The sequence below is a fragment of the Moschus berezovskii genome, chromosome 4 (assembly GCF_049115385.1).
Source record: "Moschus berezovskii isolate FMDL1 chromosome 4, NW_MosBer_1.0, whole genome shotgun sequence".
Classification (NCBI taxonomy): domain Eukaryota; kingdom Metazoa; phylum Chordata; class Mammalia; order Artiodactyla; family Moschidae; genus Moschus; species Moschus berezovskii.
In genome coordinates this window covers 89,582,942-89,610,156 of record NC_142463.1, presented here as the reverse complement: position 1 = coordinate 89,610,156, position 27,215 = coordinate 89,582,942, and the positions used below count along the sequence as shown (strand labels likewise).

The 27,215-nt window shown below is 39.6% G+C and overlaps 1 protein-coding gene across 1 annotated transcript; it reads left to right on the top strand.

Annotated features, from left to right (window-relative positions):
- Positions 1 to 1,064: 1,064 nt before the first annotated feature.
- Positions 1,065 to 25,887, top strand: SLC16A4 (solute carrier family 16 member 4). Its single transcript, XM_055401813.2, has 8 exons — positions 1,065 to 1,247; positions 9,672 to 9,804; positions 10,444 to 10,587; positions 10,765 to 10,926; positions 12,174 to 12,689; positions 15,554 to 15,765; positions 16,813 to 16,906; positions 25,684 to 25,887. The coding sequence occupies exons 1-8, from the start codon at positions 1,167 to 1,169 to the stop codon at positions 25,842 to 25,844; spliced, it is 1,503 nt and encodes a 500-aa protein (XP_055257788.1). The 5' UTR covers positions 1,065 to 1,166; the 3' UTR covers positions 25,845 to 25,887.
- The last annotated feature ends 1,328 nt before the right edge of the window (positions 25,888 to 27,215 follow it).

The window sequence follows — 27,215 nt, the reverse complement described above, 5'->3', positions numbered from 1 at the left end:
TTGGGCAGACTTATGTTAAGTAAGGACATACTCCAAGAGAACTGTCAGCACTCTGTGGAATTCCAGGGGAAGTCAGGCAGCAGACCTCCACAAATATTCCCCAAATGGTACAAAGCCTTGCTTGTATTTTTGAGGTTGAGATCAGAGAGCCTATAAACAACTTTAGACATGAGAAGTGTCGACTAAAAAGATGTACAACTTGAGAGTTGCAAGTTTTATCTGGGGCAAAATGAGGACAGCAGCCAGGGAGACAGCATCTCAGCTAGCTCTGAGACTGCTCCAAAGAGGCAGTCAATGAAGGTCAATATATGATTTTGGTGAAGGGGGGAGTTCAGTGCAATCAAGTGCTTAAAGTTTTCTGCTAGTCACAAGGAGCTGAGATGGGATTTAGTGATTTTCTAGATCTGAAGAGATGTAAGGATTGGGATCATGAAATCAGTTCCTAAAAATATCTATCTAAAGACCTGCTCCACCAGATTCCCTGGAGCACAGATGCCTCATTCCACCTTGAATTCCTTCAGGGGGTGTTGAAGGCTAACAGCTGCAGTAGCACAGGGTTCAAGCTCCAGAGGCAGATGGCAAACGCCCTTGTTGCTTTTCAGTCGCTGGCAAAGGCTCTTGGCAAATGCCAATTTCTAGTTGACAGGCAAGTGCCAATTTGCTGACAAGAAATCATCTATTCTTAAAGAGGTGGGCTGAAAAAAAATCACAAGTGGTTTTTAAATTTTTAAATTTATTTTTGGTGTGCTGGGTCTTCATTGCTGCATGTGGGCTTTCTCTAATTGCTCCAAGTTGGTGGCTACTCTCTAGTTGCAGCACATAAGCTTCTCCTTGCAGTGGCTTCTCTTGTTGTGGAGCATGGGCTCTAGGGTGGACAGGCTTCAGTAGTTGCTGGTTCCAGCTCTAGAACACCAGCTCAGTAGTTGTGGTCCATGGACTTAGTTGCTCCATGGCATGCAGGATCCTCCCGGACCAGGAATCAAACCCATGTCTCCTGCATTGGCAGGCAGATTCTTCACCACTGAGCCACCATAGAAGCCCAGTACAAGTAGTTTTATACCACAGAAAAAAATAAAGCTTAAAGTTCAGATCAATTTGTCAACAAAGCCAACATCTGTCTTGGATTTGTCACAGGGATCTTCTGCATTTAAAACAAACGAAGAATCATGCTGAAAAGGAAGGTTCAATCTTACAAGAAAACCCTGGATGGAGGTTGGGGATGGATGGTCGTATTTCATTTCTTCCTGGTAAGTTACTTTCTCCTTCCCCACTGCCTGAAAGAAAGTTTTCTGGGGAAAGGCTCAGAGCAGCCTAATAGGAAGATCAAGCATGAAACCCTTTACATTTGAATGGAAAGGGGATCCAAGTAAGGAAAGGAACTGCCAATGAACCTGCAAGTTGAAAATGTTCTCCTTGAGTGAAACCAAAAACACTGCCATCCTGTCTCCTACTCCTCCTCAGCATTCCTTAAACCTACAGAATGCTCCAGCCACCATTAGCAGCTCTGCTCTGGCTGCATGGCAGTTAGGATTTGGGGACAATCCCATTTAGCCATCCTGGAAATAGCACTGCTGCTGCTGCTAAGTCGTGCCCGACTCTTAGTGACCCCATGGACTGCAGCCTACTAGGCTCCTCTGTCCCTGGGATTCTCCAGGCAAGAACACTGGAGTGGGTTGCCATTTCCTTCTCCAATGTGTGAAAGTGAAAAGTGAAAGTGAAGTCACTCAGTCGTGTCCGACCCTTAGCTACCCCATGGACTGCAGCCTACCAGGCTCCTCCATCCATGGGATTTTCTAGGCAAGAGTACTGGAATGGCTTGCCATTGCTTTCTCCAGGTGCCATTGCTAGAAACTGCTAAAATGTGCTTCTGTGAGTGTGGGCAGGGAGGGGATTCCCCAGCTCAGTCAAGAAAACATGTAACTGCTGCAAGCAACTTCCTTCTCTCCTAGGAGGCTGGGACCTTTCTTCTGCCTGGTGTCCACTTCCCAACCCATCCCCACCAACCATAACTTGCCAGTTAGGCCCAATGTATTTCTGACATGTCTGGAAAGGAAGACAGGAAAGGAAACTGGAGCCTGACTTTTTCCCTTCATTCATAAGCAGATCCGACTCCATTTTTTAATTAACTTCTTTCCCTTATCCTCCCAGAAGCTCTTAGGGTTGTTACAATGAGACTGATCTGAATCGGCATGGTCATCCTGATGGGATTGATGAATCCCATCACTGCTGTACCTTAAACCCTGAGTGTGGCACCAGTTCCATGATTCCTAAGTTTCCCAAGTAAGTCAACTTTAAAATGTCCTCCACAAAGATATCCTTCCCTCCTGATCCTCTGCCTCAGCCCAGTCCTACAGTAAGAAGCTTCCAAGGAGGGGAGTGCAGGTCCTGGTGACTTCTAACTAACCTGCAGCCCACAGGATAGAAGGACCACACCTCCTCCATCATGACAGAGAATGGGAAAGGAGGGAGGCAGAGGTCCTCAGCCAGAATTTACAAAACTCCTAACCTGAGGACTACTTGTTAAACATTAGCTTCATTACTAAAGAACATGGAATCTCTTTTCCTTCCTCCCAGAAGTGTTACTAAAAAGGAAAACAAGGACACACTAAGTCTGAGAGCCTTCCTGTGGCTGGGCCACTTCCTCACATCACAGGCTTTGCAAAACCGCCATTATTGGTGAGGATCTTGAGTTCTCCCACTTTTTCCTGCATTATGCTCTGAGGATAGGAAGTAATCTAATTTAGTGGTTGCTAAGAACAGTTGTCTAATGAGATTAGTTAACAATCTCTCACTTTCCATGGGCTTCTCAGGTGGCTCAGTGGGTAAAGAATCAGCCTGCAATGCAGGAGACACAGGAGATGTGGGTTTGATCACTAGGTTGGGAAGATCCCCTGGAGGAGGGCATGGCAATCTACTCCAGTGTTCTTGCCTGGAGAATCCCAGAGACAGAGGAGCATGGCGGGCTACAGTCCATAGGGTCACAAAGTTGGACGTGACTGAAGGGACTGAGCACGCACTTTTTGGGATGTGATGCGACTCTTAAGCACACACATAAAACATTTTGGGTCCTCAAAATGGTAATAATTAACTCAGGCCAATCAGCCACAGTAGTAGTGTGGGTACTTGGATGATGATGCTTTCATGCCTGTGTAAGTTTGCTTTTCTAGAATAGATGAGATCCTGAAAAGGTGAGTGAAAAACCCAGGTAACAACATACCCTTCAGGAGCTCCCCTTTTTTTTAAAAAAAAAGGTCTCATTCTAACTTACCATACTTTATAACTGCATAATCTGCATGACTGTTTTCTGTTTTCAACCTATCTCTCTGGACTGAATGTTCTACGAGCACAGGGCCATTTACTGGGTCTGTTTGCTCACCACTATAAGCCAAGTCCCCTAGGCAGCAGTCAAAACACAGGACACACTCAATAAATACCTGCTGGAAGATGGGAGAAGGGATGGTCTGATGGACAAATTTATGAATAAACAAGGTGATAAATACGAAGTTGGAGAGATGGGCAGAGACTTTGGAGGACTTTTAAGAAAAAAAAAAGGGGGGAGTAATGGAATCAGATTTATATTTCAGGACAGTAGCTCTGGTGGCAGAGCAGATAGTGGACTGGTGATGGATAGGCCTGGAAGCAGGGAGGTCCACTGGAGGGATGCTGCAGTAATCCAGGTGAGAAAACAATACGATAGTAGCAATTGGGATGGAGAAGAAATACAGATCTGAGCAATATTGACGAGATACCATGAAGACTGTGGAGTAACTGAATGGCAGGGAGATAGGGAATCATGGAGTCCTAGGATGCTGGCTTGGACAACATGGAGGATAATGTATGCCCTTCAGAGTTGTACATGAGAAGGGGACAAAACCTAAAGAAGGCTTGAAGGGCTTAACTTTGGGCACTGAGTCTGGGGGACCTGTGACATAAGAGTCATGTATGTGTTCAACATAGTCTGTGTGCATCTGAAGCCCAGGATCTGCATACTGAGACTTGTGAGTCAGCAGCACACACAGGGGTTTGAACTATAAGTCAGTGTATTCAAGTCACCGGGGAGAGGGAGACAGAAACTGGGAATGAACCCTAGGGAAAGTGATGCCTAGGGGATGGGTGGAGGATGGCTCAGAGGAAACTGAGAAGCAGTTAGCGGTTAGCATCACAAAAGTTAAGGCAGAAATGTGCAGAAGCAGATGGTGCAGAGAGGCCAGATATGATAGAAACGACATGAGCTATTGGTTTAGCAACAATGAAGTCTCTAATAATGTAGATAAGAGGCATGCATTGGAGTGAGATGAGAGGAAGCAGAGATAACCTAACAGATTACTCTTTGATGAAACAAGTTTGAGAAGGTCAAGAGCTATGGTGATACTAGAGAGGAACCTGGAGTAGAATAACATAGCTTTGTTCAGTTGTGTTCAACTCTTTGCAACTCCATGGATTGCACCATGCGAGACTTTCCTGTCCATCACCAACTCCCAGAGCTTACTCAAACTCATGTCCATCGAGTTGGTGATGCCATCCAACCATCTCATCCTCTGTCGTCCCCTTCTTCTCCCACCCTCAATCTTTCCCAGGGTCTTTTCAAATGAGTCAGTTCTTCACATCAGGTGGCCAAAGTACTGGAGCTTCAGCTTCAACATCAATGAATATTCCAATGAATATTCAGGACTGATTTCCTTTAGGATTGACTGGTTCAATCTCCCTGCAGTCCAACGGACTCTCAAGAGTCTTTTCCAACACCACAGTTCAAAAGCATATCAATTCTTTAGTGCTCAGCTTTCTTTATAGTCCAACTCTCACATCCATACATGACCACTGGAAAAACCATAGCCTTGACTAGTCAGACCTTTGTTGGCAAAATAATGTCTCTGTTTTTTAATATGCTGTCTAGGTTGGTCATAGTTTTCCTTCCACAGAGCAAATGTCTTTTAATTTCATGGCTGCTGTCACCATCTGCAGTGATTTTGGAGCCCCCCAAAATAAAGTCTCTCACCGTATCCATTGTTTCACCATCTGTTTGCCATGAAGTGATGGGACCAGATCTTAGTTTTCTGAATGTTGAGCTTTAAGCCAACTTTTTCACTTTTACTTTCATCAAGAGGCTCTTTAGTTTTTCTTCGCCATAAACAGGTGGTGTCATCTGCATTATCTGAGGTTAATGATATTTCTCCTGGCAATCTTGACTCCAGCTTGTGCTTCATCCAGTCCAGTGTATCTCATGATGTACTCTGCATATAAGTTAAATAAGCACGGTGACAATATACAGCCTTGACGTACTCCTTTCCCAATTTGGAACCAGTCTGATGTTCCATGTCCATTTCTAACTGTTGCTTCTTGACCTGCATACAGATTTCTCAGGAGGCATGTCAGGTGGTCTGGTATTCCCATCTCGTGAAGAATTTTCCAGATTGTTGTGATCCACACAAAGGCTTTGGCGTAGTCAATAAAGCAGGAGTAGATGGTTTTCTGAAACTCTCTTGCTCTTTTGATGATCCAGCAGATGTTGGCAATTTGATCTCTGGTTCCTTTTCTAAATCCAGCTTGAACATCTGGAAGTTCATGGTTCCATGTACTGTTGAAGCCTGACTTGGAGAATTTTGAGTATTACTTTGCTAGCCTGTGAGATGAGTGCAATTGTGTGGTAGTTTGAACATTCTTTGGCATTGCCTTTCCTTGGGATTGGAATGAAAACTGACCATTTCCAGTCCTCTGACCACTGCTGAGTTTTCCAGATTTGCTGGCATATTGAGTGCAACACTTTCACAGCATCATCTTTTAGGATTTTAAATAGCTCACCTGCAATTCCATCACTTCCACTAGCTTTGTTCATAGTGATGCTTCCTAAGGCCCATTTGACTTCACATTCCAGGATGTCTGGCTCTAGGTGAGTGATCACACCACTGTGTTTATCTGGGTCATGAAGATCCTTTTTGTATAGTTCTTCTGTGTATTCTTGCCACCTCTTCTTAATTTCTTCTATTTCTGTTTGGTCCATACCATTTGTCCTTTATTGTGCCCATCTTTGCATGAAATGTTCCCTTGGTATCTCTAATTTTCTTGAACAGATCTCTGGTCTTTCCAATTCTATTGTTTTCCTCTATTTCTTTGCACTGATCACTGAGGAAGGCTTTATCTTTCCTTGCTAGTCTTTGGAACTCTGCATTCAAATGGGTAGATCTTTCCTTTTCTCCTTTGCCTTTAGCTTCTCTTCTCAGCTGTTTATAAGGCCTCCTCAGACAGCCATTTTGCCTTTTTGTTTTTCTTGGGGATGGTCTCAATCACTTCCTCTTGTACAATGTCACGAACCTCTGTCCATAGTTCTTCAGGCACTCTATCAGATCTAATCCCTTGAATCTATTTCTCACTTCCACTGTATAATCATAACAGATTTTATTTAGGTCACACCTGAATGGCCTAGTGGTTTTCCCTACTTCCTTCAATTTAAGTCCAAATTTGGCAATAAGGAGTTCATGATCTGAGCCACAGTCAGCTCCCAGTCTTGTTTTTTGCTGACTGTATAGAGCGTCTCCATCTTTGGCTGCAAAGAATATATCAAAATGATTTTGGTATTGGCCATCTGATGATATCCATGTGTAGAGTCTTCTCTAGTGTTGCTGGAAGAGGGTGTTTGCTATGACCAGTGCGTTCTCTGGGCAAAACTCTATTGTTATTAAACAATAATCTCTGACAAAGCCTGATGTTCGGCATTCAAAAGAAGCCACTGTGATCTAGCCTCCTTTCCCAAGACAATATTCTTAGAATGGTCTGGTGAGGGAGTTCTTACTATGGGAATGGGGGTGGTAGGAAGGCATGCTTTTAAAGATAAAAAGGAAATGAGAGGGCTGCAGAATTTCTAAGGGCTTTTATTTTGGGGGAAGACCATTTATAACGTCTGATGTGGACACTGGAACAGGACTGAAACCCATCAACCTTAGTCCAAAATATGAGATGAAATAGTAGACTACAGACTTCAGTTAACTAAGGGAATATTTAGACCTTGGGATAAAGATTTTTACTATCCGAGTCAAACAGGAACAAAGTTGGAAGGTTACAAGTTAAGGGAGGGAGGCAGAGTAGATACAAAGGCTGTCTCCTTGGTCTTCTTGATATACACAGTGGAAGGTACAGTCCCAGTTAGTAGAGACAAGTCACATCTACTTACTGCTGCTATGCCCAGACATCAAGGAAAGGCCAGAGATAAAAGGTTCTGAACTTTGGGGACCAGTAGTTAGCCAAATTCAGGTGGTTAAGAACCTAGAAGCCAGCATCCTGTAGATGCCAGCACGGAATCCATGACCACAGAAGAGGAGAAAGGGTAATTTTATCGAATGAGGACTCATTGTATTGCTCCTTACTCATTAGAGGATGCAATCACCACTCTGTATTTTGAACCAGAAGAAACAAGTCTGTGTCATTTAAAGTTCGTGCATATTCTCTAACCTCATTTCCTGACAGAGGCACCTTTGAGGTACATTATGATTACAAAGTGCTTGATAAAATGCTTTTTCATTTTTGAATATATAGCCCTGGTGTCCATAGCACTGTTCACTCTAAATAAGTAAAGTCTTATAGTTTCTATCAAATCAGAATGGGAAAAATACATTAAAGGACTTCCTCCTCACCATCCCATCTTTTGAAGCCTTTGAGTCACCACTGATTCCTAGTCCCTCACTCCAGACAAGAAATAATACTAATATGAAGAGTCTATTGGTGAGGATGGAGCAGAACGTCTTGGTTACTTTATTTAGCAGGTAGAAGCTGAGGAAAGGAAGTTTCTAAATGGAGGCAGGTCTCTGATTTGGGTGAGTCAGTAGATGGTACCAATCAAGAGAAATGAGAAGGGAAAACAGGCATGAGGTAAGAGAAAGATGAATTTAGTTCTGGGTAAGTTAACCTAAGTGAGAAAGATATCGCAGACAGTAACATGAGTCTCGAGCTCCTGAGAAAGCAGAATGGTTACACAAAATGATAAAAACATAGTTAATAGGTTATTATTTACCAGAATTTTCTGTCTTCACAGTCCTATGAACTAGGTGGAACTATGAACTAGTCCTTTATTTCCACTTTACAAAAGAGGAAGGGTAACTTTTGTAGTTCACCCAAGGTCACACCCCTAGTACAAAGCAGAGCCAGGATTCCAGCACAGGCAGGCTGATTGCAGGCAGAACACAGTATTCACAACTACACCATGAGTTCCCTCATAGCTCAGTCAGTAAAGGATCCGCCTGCAACGCAGGAATCTGCCTGCAATGCAGGACACCAGGGTTTGATTCCTGGGTTTGGAAGATCCCCTGGAGAAGGAAATAGAAACCCACTCCAGTATTCTTACCTGGAAAATCCCATGGACAGTCAATCATAGCGAATGATTGCCTATGTCTTCACTGTAAATTGAGATGAGTGCAGAACCAGAGAGAAAGAATCAGTGATAAGGAACCCAGGACCAGTGGTCCTTCCACAAAGCATAGAAAGAAAGTCAACTCGCTCAGTCGTGTCTGACTCTTTGCAACCCCATGGACTGTAGCCTACCAGGTTCCTCCATCCATGTGATTTTCCAGGCAAGAATACTGGAGTGGGTTGCCATGTCCTTCTCTAGGCATCTTCCCAACCCAGGGATTGAACCCGGGTCTCCCAAATTGTAGGCAGACGCTTTACCATCTAAGCCACCAGGGAAGCTCTCCACAAAGCATGGCCAACTTCAAAGCAGAGAAAGTAGGCTTCGAACAACAAGGCCACTGAACAAAGGAAAAGAAAGGGGCCACTAGGAAGCCCCTGGAGACAGAGTGAGTATGCGTGGTTTCTGGGCTTTTTGACTAGAGACTGGCTAAGCCTCCTTTCCACTTCCCCTCAGAACCTTGCTCCTCACTGCCCCCCTTCTAATCAGAATTCCAAGAAACAAATTTAAGTACTGCACTGAAAGAAAACCTGACCTCAAAGAGGGTGCTGCCCCTAGTGGAGAGAAGGATGGTACGGGCAAGGAGGGTAAGGGGACAAATGTAAGGTGATCATACATCCTCATTACCCTTGCTGTCCAGGCATATTCAGCTCAAAAGCATAGTTAAAGCAAACTCTTAGGTTAGTCTAGCTAATCTAAAGTCTCACAGAACAATTCTTTTGGACCAACACATCTCTCTCACTGAGGTAACTAGAATTAGCTGTTTTTAACAGATCATATTAACAGAATGGTACAGTGATTGGTCAATATATGACCTTTAAGTTCTCTAAACCTTAATTTCCTGTATTTCTTCCTATCTATCTGGCTGTGCTGGATCTATGTTGCGACACACAGGATGTTCACTGCAGCATAAAGGATCTTTAGTTGCGGCATGCTAACTCTTAATTGTGGCATGTGGAATCTAGTTTTCCAACCAGGGATCAAATGTGGACCCCCTGCATTGGGAGCGTGGAAGGTAGTTCCCTGAATTTCTAATACAATATTGACATACCTATTCCATGCTTCGTAATGAGGATTAAATGAGATGCTTTCATGTAAAGTGATTAGACGCTCTAATGGGACAACCGCCCCATAAAATATAACATGTTATAAAAAGGAATTGGCAAACAAACGTAAAATACAGGTGAGCCAGAGAATCAAAGCTGCCAGCAGTTCTAACCTCCCCTGTAATGGCTTACTCACCACCTGACTTGGACTCTGCTCTGCTTTGATTTAGGTAAATGTATTTGTGATGGGGATGACCAAGACTTTTGCAATTTTCTTTGTGGTTTTTCAAGAAGAGTTTGAAGGCACCTCAGAGCAAACTGGTTGGATTGGATCCATCATGTCATCACTTCGTTTTTTTGCAGGTATAAAGTCGATGATAAGCTTGCTGTCCAAGGAGAAGGAACACAAAGGGCAATTTCAAGAAGACTTATCTGTCAGTCATTCAAGACAGAGCATTACTAAAACTCAGGTTCATTTATCAATATGTAAAGCTGAGAAGACTAAGGACTTAAAGTGTTTACCTCCACTTGACTTGGCAAAACTGGAGAAATTAGGGTTCAAACAAAGTTGAAGAATCTATTTAACATCATAGGTTCAGTGAGTCAGTCTCTCAACTGGGAAGTCAGACCATAAAGCTCTGACCTGATCATCTAAGCATACGCATCACAGTGTAGATAAATAACTGAACTTTGTTCTAGTTATAGGTCACTAGACACAACCTCTTCTTGCAGAGGTTTTATAATGCCTTTTCAGTAAGCTTCCATTCCAAACCTGCTTATTTACATTATCTTTTCTTCAAAACAAACAAAAGACAAAAACTTTTTCTAAAAAAGCAGAATAGTGTGGAACTAGGAATATTAAGAAACTCAATACAGACACCCTTTTGAAGGATACACAAAAGTAAAGTCCTTTTATTTTCCTTCAGTTGCCCATTTAAACTGTACACCAGAAGAGAAGGGATGCCAGGGCATATTTAACTGGTGTTTGTTTCTTTCCCCAAGGTCCCCTAGTTGCTGTTATTTGTGACATAACTGGAGAGAAAACCGCCTCCAGTCTTGGGGCTTTCCTTGTTGCTGGTGGATATCTGATCAGCAGCTGGGCTACAAGCATTCCCTTTCTTTGTGTGACTATGGGATTTTTACCTGGTGAGTCCACTGTAAAAATAAGACTTAAAAAAAAAATGGAACCAGGAAACTTTCCTTTTACTGTGAGTTCAAAAGGCCTACTTATATTATCTCAGGTTCGGGAGAATCTCTTATCCAGTACCAAGCCACTTAATGTGAAAGTGACTCCTAGCTATTAACATTATGTTTTTCTTTTAGGTTTGGGCTCTGCTTTCTTGTACCAAGTCGCTGCTGTGGTCACTACCAAATACTTCAAAAAACGATTAGCTTTTTCTACAGCTATTGCCCGTTCAGGGATGGGACTGACATTTCTGTTAGCACCCTTTACGAAAGTCCTGATAGATCTGTATGACTGGACAGGTGAGTCCTGAACCACCAATACTGCAAGATTTAATGTTGAGCCCTCTCCCTTTGATGACTAGAGAGGAGGTGAGCATTTTTCCCTGGAGAACAGATAGCAAAAGAGACTCTGAATTACTTCAAGGCCTTGCCAGCCTACACAGGCAACTCAAATTCAAGTCTGAGGGGATGGAAGGCAATTTGTGTGGCTGGGGGAGCACACCTCTGCAGGGATAGCAGTACTCCTGGGAAGCAAGAATCTCCTCAAAGCCTTTTCACATTTTTTAAGAAAAACATCTGCATTAAAAAACAAAAAAATAAAAGATTCCTCCATCAGATTCACTAAAAAGGATGGAATTGGGCAAAAAGAGGATTATGTTCCTTAACATTTATATACTGTCAACTATAAATTTTCATGAATGAATAAAAATCATTCACTCTATAATTTTTCTCATACCTGAGATAAAACAATTGATTTAAAATAACCTCAAGTTATTGGTGAAAAAAATCTATGTATACGTAAATATACATGAATATACATATGACTATTCCTACCTACAGAGCAATTTTGTTGAACTTTCCCTTTTCCATTCCTGATTTTAAAAATCACTAATATGGTGAACAGGACCAGTTGACAAATCCCTAAGACAAGATAGCAAGATAGTAGAACCTACAGCCAATTCTATCTCTAGAAGCAACACACACAAGTCACAGCTTTGGTCAGGACATGCTGAAGTCAAGCTATTACTCAGTTTCAAAGGCAACACTGGCATCTGTCTTCTTTCAAGGAATTTAAAACATCATGAGATGAAACAGCTATCTCCTCTTCTAAAGCAGTTTCCAAATAATCCCCATTGCCCAATTCTGTATTTTCTGTACCTAAATCCAAAGCCTCAAATCAGGATTTAAAACACATTGTAATTTTCTAACATTTGAAATATGACTCCCCCCTCCACCCCAACCCACACACCAAAACATTTTTCTTTAGTACAAGTAACTCCTCCCATGCTACCTTTGGTATGGCTTTCTGGCTATCTCCAAAGGTCTCCCTGTTTTCACAAGGATACAGCAATGTGTACGGCTAACAGTTAAGTCAATGGATTTAAATACTTTCGGCTAAATTCAAAAACAAAGCAGTGCTTTCAGGAATTATTGTACTATGACTGAATATTTAGTGGTGGGGCCTCTTCTGAGTCTAAGGATACAGAATATTGTGAAATCAAAGAGGTAATTTTAGTTTAACTTCTCAATTTTTCTCTCCTGTTTAGGTGCCCTTATATTACTTGGAGCTATCACATTGCATCTGGTTCCTTCTAGTATGCTCTTGCGACCCATTCATATCAAAAGCAAGAGCAATTCTGATATTAAAGATGAAAGTAGTTTGTCTCCAAGTGGTCCAGAGGCAGCATGTGGAACAGAAACATCATGCTGCAATGAGATACAAGAGTTGGTCATCAGGGACAGTATTATGCAGAAGGAAGGACAACCAGGTATAAGTTTAACTGTCCCACAAAATCAAAGCAAAGAATTCAACAATGAATGTAAGAGAAATGGACTCTTTCGAAAAACTAATGAAGAAACTTATCGGAAAAAGACTACCTCGCGGAGCTGTGAACAAAAACTCTTTGACTTTTCTCCCTTTAAGAATCCTTTTTTCTACATATTTACGTGGTCTTTTCTTCTCAGTCAGCTGGCATATTTCATCCCTACCTTTCACCTGGTAGCCAGAGCCAAAACACTGGGGATAAACATCATGGATGCCTCCTACCTTGTTTCTATAGCTGGTAAGAAAGCCTACTTCTACCTCACCCTCAAAAGGAAAAATATATTCTACAAAAATTGATTACATTTTTGAAGGAAAATAATATTTTTAAAAAGGAGTTTGGGGAGGGCCAGGAAAGCAAGTTTTTTGACGCTAATGCGAGCAGCAAGCCTTCCCTTTCATAGCTCTGTCACTGCATCTTGTACACAGGCTCTCCCTACAAGACAGGGGACCCCAAACCAAGTCTTATTTTCATAGGTCAGTAGCTAAGTATTTGCTAGATAATGAACCTTACAAAGCTGGATTGTAGTGGAAACAGTCATTTTAGGAAGCAAAAAAATCTGATGTAGAAGCACAGTGCAGTGGTTGAAAGAATTGGTTCTAGAGCTAGACTTTCCAGGTTCAAGTTTTTGCAGTGTATGACCGTTACGACCTTGGGCAAGTTACATGCTGCCTGTCTCTTGATTTCCTTATCTGCAATATATGAATAATAGTATCTACTCTCATAAGGTTATTAGGATTAAACAAGAAATGCATGTAGTTTAAAATAGTACGTGAACTATCGTTAGCATTCAATAATGTTTTAGTAATATTTGTAGCTAACAATTTTCCCCCTTTAACTCATAGTAAAGGGATAAGATAAATATGTGTACTTAGGCTAGTCATTAATGGATTGGCTAACATTTAAACTCGGAGAAGGCAATGGCAAGCCACTCCAGTACTCTTGCCTAGAAAATCCCATGGATGGAGGAGCCTGGTAGGCTGCAGTCCATGGGGTCGCTAAGGGTCGGACACGACTAAGCGACTTCACTTTCACTTTTCACTTTCCACTTTCACACATTGGAGAAGGAAATGGCAACCCACTCCAGTGTTCTTGCCTGGAGAATCCCAGGGACGGGGGAGCCTGGTGGGCTTCCGTCTATGGGGTCACACAGAGTCGGACACGACTGAAGTGACTTAGCAGCAGCAGCAGCAGCATTTAAACTAAAACGAAAAATAAAACCAATCATTTTAGTTATTTATGAAAATAAATGGAAACAGAATGCTTGATCCAGAAAATATGGATTCTTTCAGCTGACAAAACAGGGAATCTAAAAAAGTGAAAATGAAGGACAGAACTGCTTTGCACTACCTAAAAATTCTCAGTAGCACAACATTGGAGAAGGAAATGGCAACCCACTCCAGTTTTCTTGCCTGGAGAATCCCAGGGACAGGGGAGCCTGGTGGGCTGCTGTCTATGGGGTCGCACAGAGTCGGACACGACTGAAGCGACTTAGCAGCAGCAGGACAACATTAATTTCTCTCTTGCTAATTTCTGGAAAAGACTTTTACCAAGTCCTTGCAAAACTGACAGCACCCCATTCCCAACTGCTTTGGTCAAGTAAAACTTGTGTGCGCAAGAAAAAGATTCATAGCTGAACTGATGTTTTCCACTGAAATGTCTGGTAGCATCAATCTAGATCAGATTAGGGCTTTACAGGGCTTCCCAGGTGGTGCTAATGGCAGTAAAGAACCTATCTGCGAATGTAGGAGACATAGGAGACTCGGGTTTGATCCCTGGGTTGGGAAGATCCCCTGGAAGAAGGCATGGCAACCCAGTTCAATATTCTTGCCTGAAGAAACCCATGGACAGCTGAGTGTGGCAGGCTATGGTGCACAGGGTCACAAAGAGTTGGACATGACTGAAGCAACTTACACACACACACACAGGGCTTTACAACAAGGCCAGAATAGTTTCAATATGCATTCTAGGAAAAAACTAAAAACAGATATGGAGATAGTAGTATGCATTTTAAATACCTTTTTGGGGAGCAATTTACATTTGAACGATAGGAAGAACTTTAAAAAACAACTGCAGCTCAAGCTCCTCTTGGTGAAAATCTCTTTCAGTATTTAACTGGTACATTACATATAATAGGATAAAGGATAAGAAGGTTCTATTACCTTGAAACTCAGTAAAAAATGTTATTCTTAAATTTTATTCAAATTAAACCACAGCGTCAACATTCAAAACATGATTTCCCATTTCCAGACTTCCTACATATTTTCAAGTTAAGCATAATAACCTTTGGAGGACTTAACTACCAAAACCTCATATGCAATTTTAAGAAAGTGTCTCACATCTATTTTTTTTTCCAGTGTAAGACTTTATTATTTATACTCCAGTCATCCACCATTTGACTTCCCCAAGACACTAGCCTGTGGGTCTACTAATCCTCAAGAAATCTCACTACCTCACCCTTAAGACCTCTTCAAGGGAGGCCTACTGAGCCCAGGGTCTTCTATAACCTGGTATTCCCAGTTTGGTGGTATTAAGGTTTCCAAATACAATCAGAATAAACACTTGATGACTCCTCCACCCAAATCTGGAGTTTTTTCAGTATTTTATTAGATATTTAGAGTAGGTACAAAAACGATAGAATCTACTGATACAAAGGAAATCAGTCCTGAATATTCATTGGAAGGACTGAGGCTGAAGCTGAAACTCCAATACTTTGGCCACCTGATGTGAAGAACTAACTCATTGGAAAAGACCCTGATGCTGGGAAAGACTGAAGGCAGGAGGAGAAGGGGACAACAGAGGATGAGATGGTTGGATGGCATCACCGACTCAATGGACATGAGTTTGAGTAAACTCCAGGAGTTGGTGATGGACGGAGAGGCCTGGCCTGCTGTAGTCCATGGGGTCACAAAGAGTCAGACATGACTAAGCTGAGTGACTGAACTGAAATGATACAAATCAAACCATTTTCTTCTCATATATCCTAGCCACAGGGTGAATGAAGTCTTACGACACAGGAAAAGATGCCTTATGCATTTACATTTTTCAAAGGGGCTAGAAAAATGCAATTGGGATTTCATAAGACCTTTTCAATACTGTTCCAGGTATCACTGAAACCATCAGTCAGATTATCTCCGGATGGGTTGCTGATCAAAACTGGATCAAGAAGTATCATTACCACAAGTCTTACCTCATCCTCTGTGGCATCACTAACCTGCTTGCTCCTTTAGCCACCACATTTCCACTACTTATGACCTATACCATCTCCTTTGCTGTCTTCTCCGGTGGTTACCTGGCACTGATACTTCCTGTACTGGTGAGTAGACACACTCGTTAATGTTCCTACACCATTTAGTAAAAGTATGAAGAATCATCTCCCCCAAAGAGAAAACATACTTTGTATTATTTTATAAACAAAAACAAAAAAAACATACCCAAGGCCTCCGAAACCTTGTAGCTACATCCTATCCAGCTATTCATCTTATCTTGTAAGGAGGGATGATGACGAGAGGACTAGCCATGTGGAACAGGAAAGAAAGAAAAGCAAAATAGGGAACAGAAGGATTCCGCTTTATCAGTCTCCCAGGTTAGGCTTCTATTCTTCAGCTCCAGAAATTTCTTTGGTTCTAAGATACATCTGGGAAGAGTTCCTTAAAAGAAAGAGGGGCTTCCTGATAAGTGATGACCTCTCTCTTGTTGAGAGAAGTTCTGTATACTTTAACAGGGATATTGTGCTCCTCTCCATCTTTACCCCAAACTGACATAAAATCCTAGAGCTGAATGGGATGGAGTTGTACAAATACTTCTGAGTTTTTCTTGGAACCCCATGGGTCCTTAGAACTAGGTCCCCAGTGCTCTGGAATATAATCCCCAGGAATCTTTGGGCCTGGTATCAGTATTAGCATAAGTGGTGAAGAGTATTACAAGGCTTAAGCAAAAATTAAAACTTAAATCAACTTCCTGTGATATCTGATTTCTTATAAACCAGTGGTTGATACTCAGCCATAGGTGGACTGAAGAATACTACTGTCAGCTCCAACTGTAAACACCATTTCCTAACAGAAAAGAGTAGTGAGACTCAGGGGGGAAAATATCCCCGAACCAAGTAACTAAAATATTTTTAAAAAGAAATAAAAACCAATGGTTCTTACTAATAAAACGAAAACACTATCTGCCTACTCAAATTACTATTCCCTATCTACCTCAGCTCTTTCATTTCAGGGTAGAATGCCATCCAAACTACCTCAGAAGCCAATTGTTCATAGCTTGAGACAACATACACAGTATTTTATCCCTCTGTAGGCAAAAGTCACTGCAGAATATCACCCTCAATATGGTTAACACTGGATTCTAACCCCTACAGGTTGATCTGTCTGGGAATTCTACAGTACAGAGCTTTTTGGGACTTGCAAGTTTCTTTGCTGGGATGGCTGTCCTTTCTGGACCACCTTTAGCAGGTAACAGCCTTCGTAAACTTTAATCACAATGAACCAAAATGCTGATCCATGATTAATGGTAACATGGGATGAAAATATTAGATAGTTAAAAGAAACATGATTATCTCTGCTGTTCCTGTACCAACTCACACAACTCCCATTACAAAACCAGGAGAATCTGAGGGTTAATTCACCAGATGTGCACTAAGCAGATGTGACTCTTGTAGCAGGGATTGTGTATATATCTACTTCTCTGGGGAGACAATCCAGAGTTTTATCAGATGCCCAAAGATATATGATGCTTAAAAACAAAAAAGCAAACAAAAACTACTAGCACCTTTTATCTAAACAGCAGTCATTACAGAGCTTGAAAACTGCAGGCCTGATCCCTTTGCTCTTCAGACGTGCCGTAAGACTAAATGCCAGAATCTATGCAGAGGACATGTGGGGCCACTACAGACACATTAAGTATAAGTATAGTAAAACTTTGGCGAGTTCTGTTTTTAAATTAACTTTAAGACTGAAGCATTGTTTTAAGTTCACTTTTTACCTACTGGAACATAAAAGACTAACCACTCACACACAAATATTTTTAGGAAACAGACTTAAGCCTTAGTATCTTATGCTATAGGTTCTCAACTATTGAGAGCCTTTAAGAATTACAGTATACAGAATATACTATATAAGACATTAGTAAAAGAATTATAGTATGCAGAATTACAAATTACTACAGCATTTCTAATCATCCACAATAAGGAATCCAATCTAAAAATTACTTCTGCTTTCCTCAGTCCTGAAGTAAGACAGAAAAAGGGTCTGATCTTGCCCCACATTTTTTTAAACTAAGTTTTATAATCACATAAGATTTGCACCTCTATAAACTTGAGACTGAGAAAGGCAAGTATCAAAAGAAAAAATATAAAAACTTAAGAAATTATTACTGAAGGTAAAAAAAATAACCACTAATCTAAGGTTCAATTTCAGTATATCTATCTAAAGAAAAAATGTACATATATATACAACTAATTCCTCATTTGAACTAATGAACACACCTCTTTCCATGAGGACTAACTTGGCCAATACTTCATAACTGGAAAACAGGCGAGAATTTTATAGCCCAGAATTATGATATAACAGGGAGTGGTAAAAAAAGACCAAACACTAGAGGCTCCAAGCAGAGTTACTCTATGTCTTGTATCCAGGTCAGTGAAACAGAGGAAAACGGAGTTCAAACACAGTTTGCAGATGAATTTTTTCAATCTTGACCCCTCTTCGCTGACTGTGCCAGACAGACACTTTGGAACTTTTTAAGCCTGTTAAGCCAAAAACATCGGACGTAACAAATATCAGGGCACAGAATATATTATTCAAATGATAAAGGCAAGTAATAAAACTACATGTTTAGAGATACATGTTTTTGTATACCTTTAAAAATATTTTAAAACAGTTCAATGTATGAGAAGACAACCCAAGCTTTGTGAGGAGTATTACTTAAAAGGAGACAGCTATAAATGTATGTGTGGGTTTCAAAACTAATTTGTTGGTCTTTAAAAAAAAATTTTTTTTTTAATAAAAAAGGACCACAGAGCAGATCAGAAAACAGAATGCATCACTTTATTGTGAAATTTATTTCACACGCACACACACCTATGTAATAGAAAAAATATATACATGATATAAATACATTTCTTATTGTGAGTCAAAAGAAAAGTTACAAGCCTTTTGTTATCTAATATCCACGATATCCTAGCACCATATGTAAGGATAAAGACAGAACTCATGGTAGAATTTTTACCTGCTAACTCTCAGAATACTATGTAGGCAATCATAAATTTTATAAGTTCTACAAAAAAAGTTAAAGGAAGTGATAAGGCTGTTGCTAAAAGCTTAAGCATAGATTTTTAGTCTGGGAGTTTTGCTCAGAGTATCTTAAACAAGATTATGATAATTGATATATAAATCAGTTAAGTTTCCGTCTCTGTATCATGATCTCTCATTGACTACAATGTTGCGCTAGGCATCCTGTTGAAGGGAGATTTCAGGATAGTCCTTGCTCCTGTAAGTCACTGTTCTGTGAAATGACAAAGAGGATTTTACAATGGCTGTTAGATTTGTCCCTAACTTCCAGCAGCAACTACTTAAGAACATCAGAAATAGTGATCTGCAGATCAAGTTATCTCTCAACTGGTATGGACAGTTACATTATTGTCTTTAGCTTTAACTAAATTGAAAGGCTTGCTGGTTATAAAATATTTTTCTAAACCAAACTCAGATCTTCTGAACTGTATGAGATCCTGATTTTATACTTACCTAGATTTGTTATTATCAAATTAGAAAAGTTGAAATTCCTATTAAAATTACAGGTATTACCAATGAGCAATCGAGCAAAGAGTAAAATGTTTCACAATAATCCTCAGTCAAAAGACTAGTTAAAAATGGTAAATGAACAATAATTTTCCTCCTTCCTGTATGGAAATGAAAAAGAAAAACAAGTTAGTCCTATACAGCATATTTTAATAACTCAAGGAAAGTGGGGGGTAAGCACAGGACATCCAAAGAACCTATTTTCTTTAAAAAATGTTTTAAGAAAAAAGAATGTTTAAAGAAGTAAGAAAATTATATATACACTTTTTGTAACAGGTAATTGTTAAGAACTACAGTAGCAACAAAATCAGATCTTGGCTAAAACTTACAGGGATTGAAATAAATTAGTAGTTCAAAAATTAACCCTCCCAACACACACACAAATACATTCCCCACAAGGGACCACTCTGCCGACTCCACCTCACAGCCCTCCCTATTCTTGTCACTGCTGCTGCTGCTAAGTTGCTTCAGTCGTGTCCGACTCTGTGCGACCCCATAGACGGCAGCCGACCAGGCTCCGCCGTCCCTGGGATTCTCCAGGCAAGAACACTAGAGTGGGTTGCCATTTCAGCAACAAATTCAATTTGTACAACATGACCTGCTTCAGACTGGGTCAGTAGGTCAAACGTGACTGTTCATCCAAACCCAAATTCTGTTTATTTGCTGGTAGATGGCATCCAGAACTATACACTAACACCAAGACAGAAGCTTAAAAGGTTGTGAAAAAATAAAAAATATTAATATTTTAAAAACATAATATACATTTCTAATAGACCTGTTAGCGATATAAGTACAAAAATAGTGCTTTGGACAAAAAGCAAGTATATAATCATATTCTCCAATGTATCAATACAAGACAGATATACATTACTTATGTGAAATTCTTAATCTTGTACCCCAGGCATCTGACATGTGAGCTCAAAATGTTATGGACTGTTCAGTTTCATTTAAAAATAAAAACACAAATGGCCCATATTAGCTGCTTATAAGACAAATTGCGTATAGTTCCCTTCTTCCACATACCCCTCCATTTCCCAACTGATAAATGCATATATTAAGCTAATATATATTTGAATCAATAATAAATGTCTGAAAACTCACTTAAAATGTCATAGGTAACTGTTTTTTATTTTCACCACCAAAAATTTATTTTCCATCCATACAGTTGATCTCTCTTATCCATTTAGCCCTCCCTCTTGCCTCTTCCCCTGTAATAACCACTACTCTGATCTCTGCATCTACATATTTGATTGGTTTGTTCATTTATTATTGTTTCATAAATCAACGCCAGGACTTAACACTAGGACTTAGTCTAGAATGTCTCTCTCTTGCTATCATTTTTCAGCCTCACAATTCATCAGAAATAACACGGAGCAAAACTGGTTAATTTTGCATTAACATTTTATCTGTGTTATACAAGAAAAGACAATGACTAAAATGGAAATTCATCCATCTAAGCCTGTCTCTCTCCTATTAATGCAAAAAAGTCCATCATGAGATCATTTCCTACCTCTATTCCATCCTTATTTCAGATACAATGTTAAACAAATATTCCACCCAGTCCTCACTCAAACTTTTATCAACCATGCCCTCTACAGTTTTACCAGTCATCTTAGCCTATCAGTTGAGAATTTCTCTATGGCCTAAAATTTTATTTGGAAAACAAATACACAAACAACCTTTTGGTCTGCTATAAATCCCTTCTGGATGGGGGACAAGAAGGCAGAACAAAGCTCCTTGTCCCTTAAATCCTGAAGAATATATTATACTCTGAAGAGGCAAAAGAAAACAATATAAATCATTTATTTATCCAGCGGTTATTTTCCCCATAAACAACAAACTTCATAGAATTAACTTTGATTCAGTATCACTAAGATTAATGAATCCCTACAAAAACATCAAAAACAAATTCCAAACAGCTCTCTATTGTGGTTTAAAAAAAGAGGGGGAGGTAGTCCTTCCCTTGCAAGGCCAAGAAATCAAGTTTCAACATCCTAACACAGACCAAAATCCTCTTAATAAAATTTACAACACAGAGTCAATAATTAAAGCACTACCAGTAAATCTTCCAGCAAACTTATATCACAGGGTCTTTAGGGAGTTCCTATCTTAAAAGACACTGAGGTTTATATTTGCTAAACCATGTTTCCCAAGACTTTCTCCCCTCATGGCACATATAGTAAATATTTGTACAGCACACCCAAAGTAAAATGACAAGGCTGCTAATAGCCAGGACCCCAGGAATGTGAAAAGATCATTATCTCTGTACCTCAGAAGTCTGCCACTATGCTACAGCCCAAGAGATAGCTAGGAGCTCTAGTTCAACACCAGCAAATCACTTACAGAATTCTCAACTAGTTTGAACTACTATCAAGGAACTTTGGAATTAAAGGCCTTTTAGGAGTATTTTAAATCTTAACAAAATGACCAACAATAAACTTACAGTAGTAATCCTATTGTAAAGGATTTATAAACCCAGCTAAAAATCACCTTCTGAGCTATCACAGACATGAATACTTTTTAGGCAAGATGTCAGAGTCATTTTTAAACGTGTATGGTTTAACCCATAAAATGATAGAGTAGTTTTAAAATGACAACATTTTAAAAAATGAATTTAGAATACTGTATTAAACATCAAACTTGAAAGATTCTAATCCTTTTTGCCTAGAAGAAAACTGGTTTTCAAAACTGTTTAAGGAAGCTGAGTCCTATCTCCCCAGTTGTTTTAAATTATCACAGGAAACATTATTTGACATTTCTGTTCAGAACAAAAGTTACACAGTTATAGATATAAGGAAGTAATTTGTACCCCAACTTCATTGTACATAAGAATCAACTGGGTGCCGCCTAGGAGGAAGATGCTTAAGAGCCAATGAATTTGCACAATTAACATGCATCTTAAGTGCATTTGCCGCAGGTAGTCTGGATACACTAAGGAAATGCTTAGAGGGCACTTCAGCTTCAGAAATCTGCACCAGTAGCCAGTGTACTCCTCAGAATGTTGACTACATACAGCATTCCCTAGTGTGGAGTGGACGCTCAGATCCATGCATGCTTTCCTAGACTGTATTCTCTGCCATTCACAATGTTTTTGCTATGACCACAGAGGAACCCAGTCTTAAATGTCAATTTATGTGTGTATTTCCTTTTAAAAATTATTAAAATGCAGTGGTTTCCAAACTACCAACAGTAACTCTGAAACTCATTAGGGTTGAAAGTACATTTGTATACAGCTATTTCATTCTATTATTTAAAAAAGTGCAAAGATCTAATAAAATCAAACCAAATATATCATCTTTTTGTTTGTTTGTTTTTGGCCGTGCCTGGCAGAATGCAAGATCCTATTTCCCTTGCACTCTATAGGGGAAGCACGGAATCCAACCACTGACCCACCAGGGAATTCCCTATACAGTTTCTTTTACTTTCAGTGGCGGGGAAAAGCTAATTATTCCAAGAAAAGAGAGATGTTTGGTTAGAACAATGAATCTATAAATTTAACTTAGCTAGTTGTTTTTAGTCGCTAACTTGTGTCTGACTCTTTGCAAACCCATGGATGATAGCCCACCAGGCCTGCCTGTCCATGGAATTACCCAGGCAAGAATACTGAAGTGGCTTGCCATTTCCTTCACCAGAGGATCAAACCTGCGTGTCCTGCACTTGAAGGCAGATTCTTTACCCCTGAGTCACCAGGGAAGCCCCACATTTAGCTTGATTATGAAGCTAATACTTTCACAGGACAACTAATTAATAATAATACAATTTAGTCATCCATCTCACTTTTCACCTATTTGCTATTATAAGCAGCATCATAAAACTAACTACTCAACTGCACATTAATATCCTACTGAATGGCAATTAGATCTTAGAGAAAGAATTTTAAAATATGCAAATCTCTCAATTCTCAAGCATGAATGGGAGAAACAGATTTAAAACAAACTGTTTCATTAAACTTTGCACTGGGAATTCCCATGCAGTCCAGTGGTTAGGATTTGATGTACTCACTGCCAGGGACCTGGGTTCAATCCTTGGCTGGGGAACTAAGATCCTGTAAGCCACATAATACAGCAAAAAAAAAGTAATAATAATTTTTTTTAAAAGCCAATCTTTGCATGGAAATACAACTTTTGCATGGAAGCAGTTGTATAGGATGCTAAATAATTCCCTGTCCTGCTAAGAAAATATACTAAATATATCTTAATCTTTAATGTTTCAGAAACAAGATTCTACCTTTAAATGTGTGTGAAATGAATGGCTTTATAAGCAGTTTTCTCTCCAACTGCTTAAGTCCTCCTAGGATTTATAAAACAACTCATTTTCACTATTTTTAGCTTTATCCTCCTGACACTTCAGCAGCACTACCTCCCTCCTTGTCCAAGAACTTCTAGTCTTTTCCCAGAGTATAACTTCTAATACCCCTGTCTTATAATTAATTCACTGATTTTGTACATACACTGGTAAATTGCTCTACTAAAGGACAAAGGGAGGAGTGACAAAGGATAAAAGGAGGTGCTACTGCTATCCAGTTTCTCCTTTATAGGCATTTCTAGAAAAGTTAATAGAATGGTCACCTGTTTCTTAGATATCTAAAGGTCAATCAACATAATACAAAAATTTGTGAGTAGGTTTCACTATTATGCTTATCTCCAAGAAACATTTAATTGAGGTCACTGATCAAGCAAGGAGTTAGTAAGTAAAAGCCACTTTAAGTTAGCTGAATTTAAATAAAATATTCCATTTATTCATTACATTAAGAAAAGGAAACAAAAAGCTAATAAAGCAAAGAAACAAAAATTACAAGAGCCAACTAAGAGAATAGAGAACAGGGTAGGATAGACATACTTAATCAGATAAAAATTTTATTTTAATCAGACCCATCCAGTGAGAAATCATGTTCCAAGATATAAGTGAAAATCAAAAGACATGACGTCAGCTCCATGCAGGCAGATATTTTCATCCATTTTTATCCACAGATATAGTCTTAGTACCCAGAACTGTGCTTGCATACGATACCAAAAATTTTTGAATGAATGATCAGAATAATAGCCTTGTCTTAAGGTTTTTTTAGGATTTTAAATATAAATACTTATAAAACTCATATTATTATATAAGTTTGCATCTACAAACATAATATGCATACAGTAATCTAGAAAAGACTGTGAACCCCTAGAGGTCCTGAGCCCTTTTTAGGGAATCTGAGGTCAAAATTATTTTCCTAACAATGTGTTATGTCACTTCAGTCATGTCCGACTCTTTGCGACCCAATGGACCGTAGCCCACCAGGCTCTGTCCGTGGGATTCTCCATGCAAGAATACTGGAATGGGTTGCCATTACCTTCTCCAGGGAATCTTTCTGATCCTCAGGGATTGAACCTGCGTCTCTTGTGTCTCCAGCATTGGCAGGCAGGTACTTTACCGCTAGCGCCACCTGGGAAGCCCTTTCATAATAATTTTGAGACTTTCGCTTTTTTCATAGGAATGACTTTTGCAATAATGTATAAATGTTGGTGCCTTGTACAAATATTCCTTGCCAACACAAACTCACTTAAAAAAAAAAAAAGGCATTTCACTTAAGAAGTTCTAGTATGTGAAAGTCTTTTTCGCTCAGTTGTTTCTGACTCTTTCTGATCCAATGGACTGTAGCCTGCCAGGCCTCTGTTCATGGAATTCTCCTGGCAAGAATACTGGAGTGAGTTGCCATGCCCTTCTCCAGATCTTCCTAACCCAAGGATCAAACCTGGGTCTCCTGCATTGCAGGTGGATTCTTTATCATCTGAGCCACTAGGGTGATTCGAGTATGTGCTATCAACCAAATGATTCTGAGAACCCTTCAATTCTTGTTTTAAAAGAATACTTTGATTTCAGGGAGAAATATTGTCACTGTTTAACCCACCTGGCCAAGTCAGTTCCTTTTCACTTGTTCTCACCTGAACCATCCCTGCATAGCCCTTATTACAGGTCTAATACCTAAAGCCCCGCTAAACTATGAGTGCAGGGGCCATGTCTAGTTTGGCTCATTATGGTATCAACACCTAGCACATCACTGGGAACACAGTAAGAACTCAAATGTTTGTTCAGTGAAGAAAAAAAATCAGTTCTCACTTTTTTCCTTTTCCTTGGAAAATAGTTCAGTTTTTTTTTCTTTGTAAGAATTGTAAAATGAAATGGTATGTGTTCCCAATTTTCTCCAACTTTCATGATAACACTGGAGATGGGCTCTGGGTCCACAATTACTTTTTCATGAAGGTTTAAACCCCTAACTCAGATGGAATTGATTTAGCTTCAACAGAAAATAAGACAGGTAAGCAGCTTGACTAACTTTCAAATGGGTCATAATACAGACTAATTACAGGAGGTTCCTTCCTTCAATGGTTCATGGCTGAGAACTACTAATGGCACGATTTACATCATTAATAGAAATCCTTCCTTCCTTATAGGCTGGTTATACGATTATACCCAGACATACACCGGCTCCTTCTACTTCTCGGGAGCATGCTATCTCCTCTCTTCAGTGTCCCTTTTCTTTGTACCATTGGCTGAAAGATGGAAAAATAGTCTGACAACAAAGACAGAAGACTACAGTCAAGTGAGAGCTTAAAATCTAAACTAAAAGTCACTGGAACAAAAAGCACGGAAGAGAAGCACCACCCTCATTTATAAAATGAGAAGGTGAATCACATAGTTTTTTAAGGTTCCTTTTTGCTTTAGGATTCAGAAGAATGTCTAACTGGTGGTAAGAAAAGAGTAATAGCAACTTAACAGTTTGCTTAACTACAGATAATCTTTGTTTTCTTTTCATTATTCTGTTTCTTAAATTTTCTATAATAAACATGTTTTGCTGTGCAATAAAACATAAATAAGAACTGCTAAAAACCCAAACAAGAAACCTTTATTTCAAGATGTTTTTGAATACTATTTCTATCCATCCAATGTTACTTTTTCACTATATTTAATTATCTGAAATGGTCAAGCTCACTATCTAGACATAACTTTAGAACAAGTTTTACATGAAAGTTGAATAGGTGGCTCTTAATGGAAAACAAACTAAGATGTTACAGAGAAAAATCCCAAAACGAAAGCCTGGTTTTAGCTCCAAAATGTGGCTCTCTACATGTACCTTTGTGCCACCAGTTACAACCCCAATGGCTTGCCACTGTCCACCAGACAGTCTCGCTTATCCTTCACAATCTGACTCACCAAAGGTTTCTGGAAAACCTCTACCAGCATGAAGTCATTCTCTCCTCTGGAATCTCATTTGACTTTCAACAGAGCACTATATGAACTGATATGTCAACCTTTGGCATCAGTCTGCAAGATCAACAGGCCCAGCACCAATTTTGGAACCAAATTTATCTGAGTTCAAGTCTAGGTTATCTTAAAAACTGTAGTTGGTCATGTTTAAAATGTATAGATTTTATACATAGATGTTAATGTTTAATATTTTTACATTTTAGATGTAAGGCAATATGAATAGTCAGAAACAGTACCCCCTCACACAAACAGCAATAATAAAAAATCCAATCTCTGCTACTTGTTACTATGTAACTTCATGAAAGTTACTCAACTGCTCTTAAGTCCCAATTTCCTCCTCTGTAATATGAGGATACCACCAACCTACTTCACTATGAGGATTAAATGAAAATATACTTGTACAAGCAAAAAACTCTTCAGAGAGAGTAGCCACTAATTTCCTTTCTTCTTTCTACATCAAAACACAAGATTTAAAAAATCAGCGACTTACTAGGAACTACTCTATTCCGTCCCAGCTTCCCTTTTGAGCAATAACAGTTCTCAAAAGACTGACTACCTAGGACAACTAGATTCTTCCCTTCAATGAAAGCAAACTATACACTGTAAGTAGAACCAACTAAACAGAGTTCCCTGGTGGACTAGTGGTTAGGATTCTGGGCTTTCATCACCATGGCCTGGGTTTAATCCCAGGTTGGAGAACTGAGATCCTGCACACTGT

Coding starts and splice junctions, on each gene's coding strand:
- SLC16A4 (XM_055401813.2), top strand. CDS start 1,167: ATGCTGAAAAGGAAGGTTCAATCTTACAAGAAAACCCTGGATGGAGGT. Junction 10,588..10,764: donor GACTATGGGATTTTTACCTG/GTGAGTCCACTG, acceptor TTTTTCTTTTAG/GTTTGGGCTCTGCTTTCTTG. Junction 10,927..12,173: donor AGATCTGTATGACTGGACAG/GTGAGTCCTGAA, acceptor TCTCCTGTTTAG/GTGCCCTTATATTACTTGGA.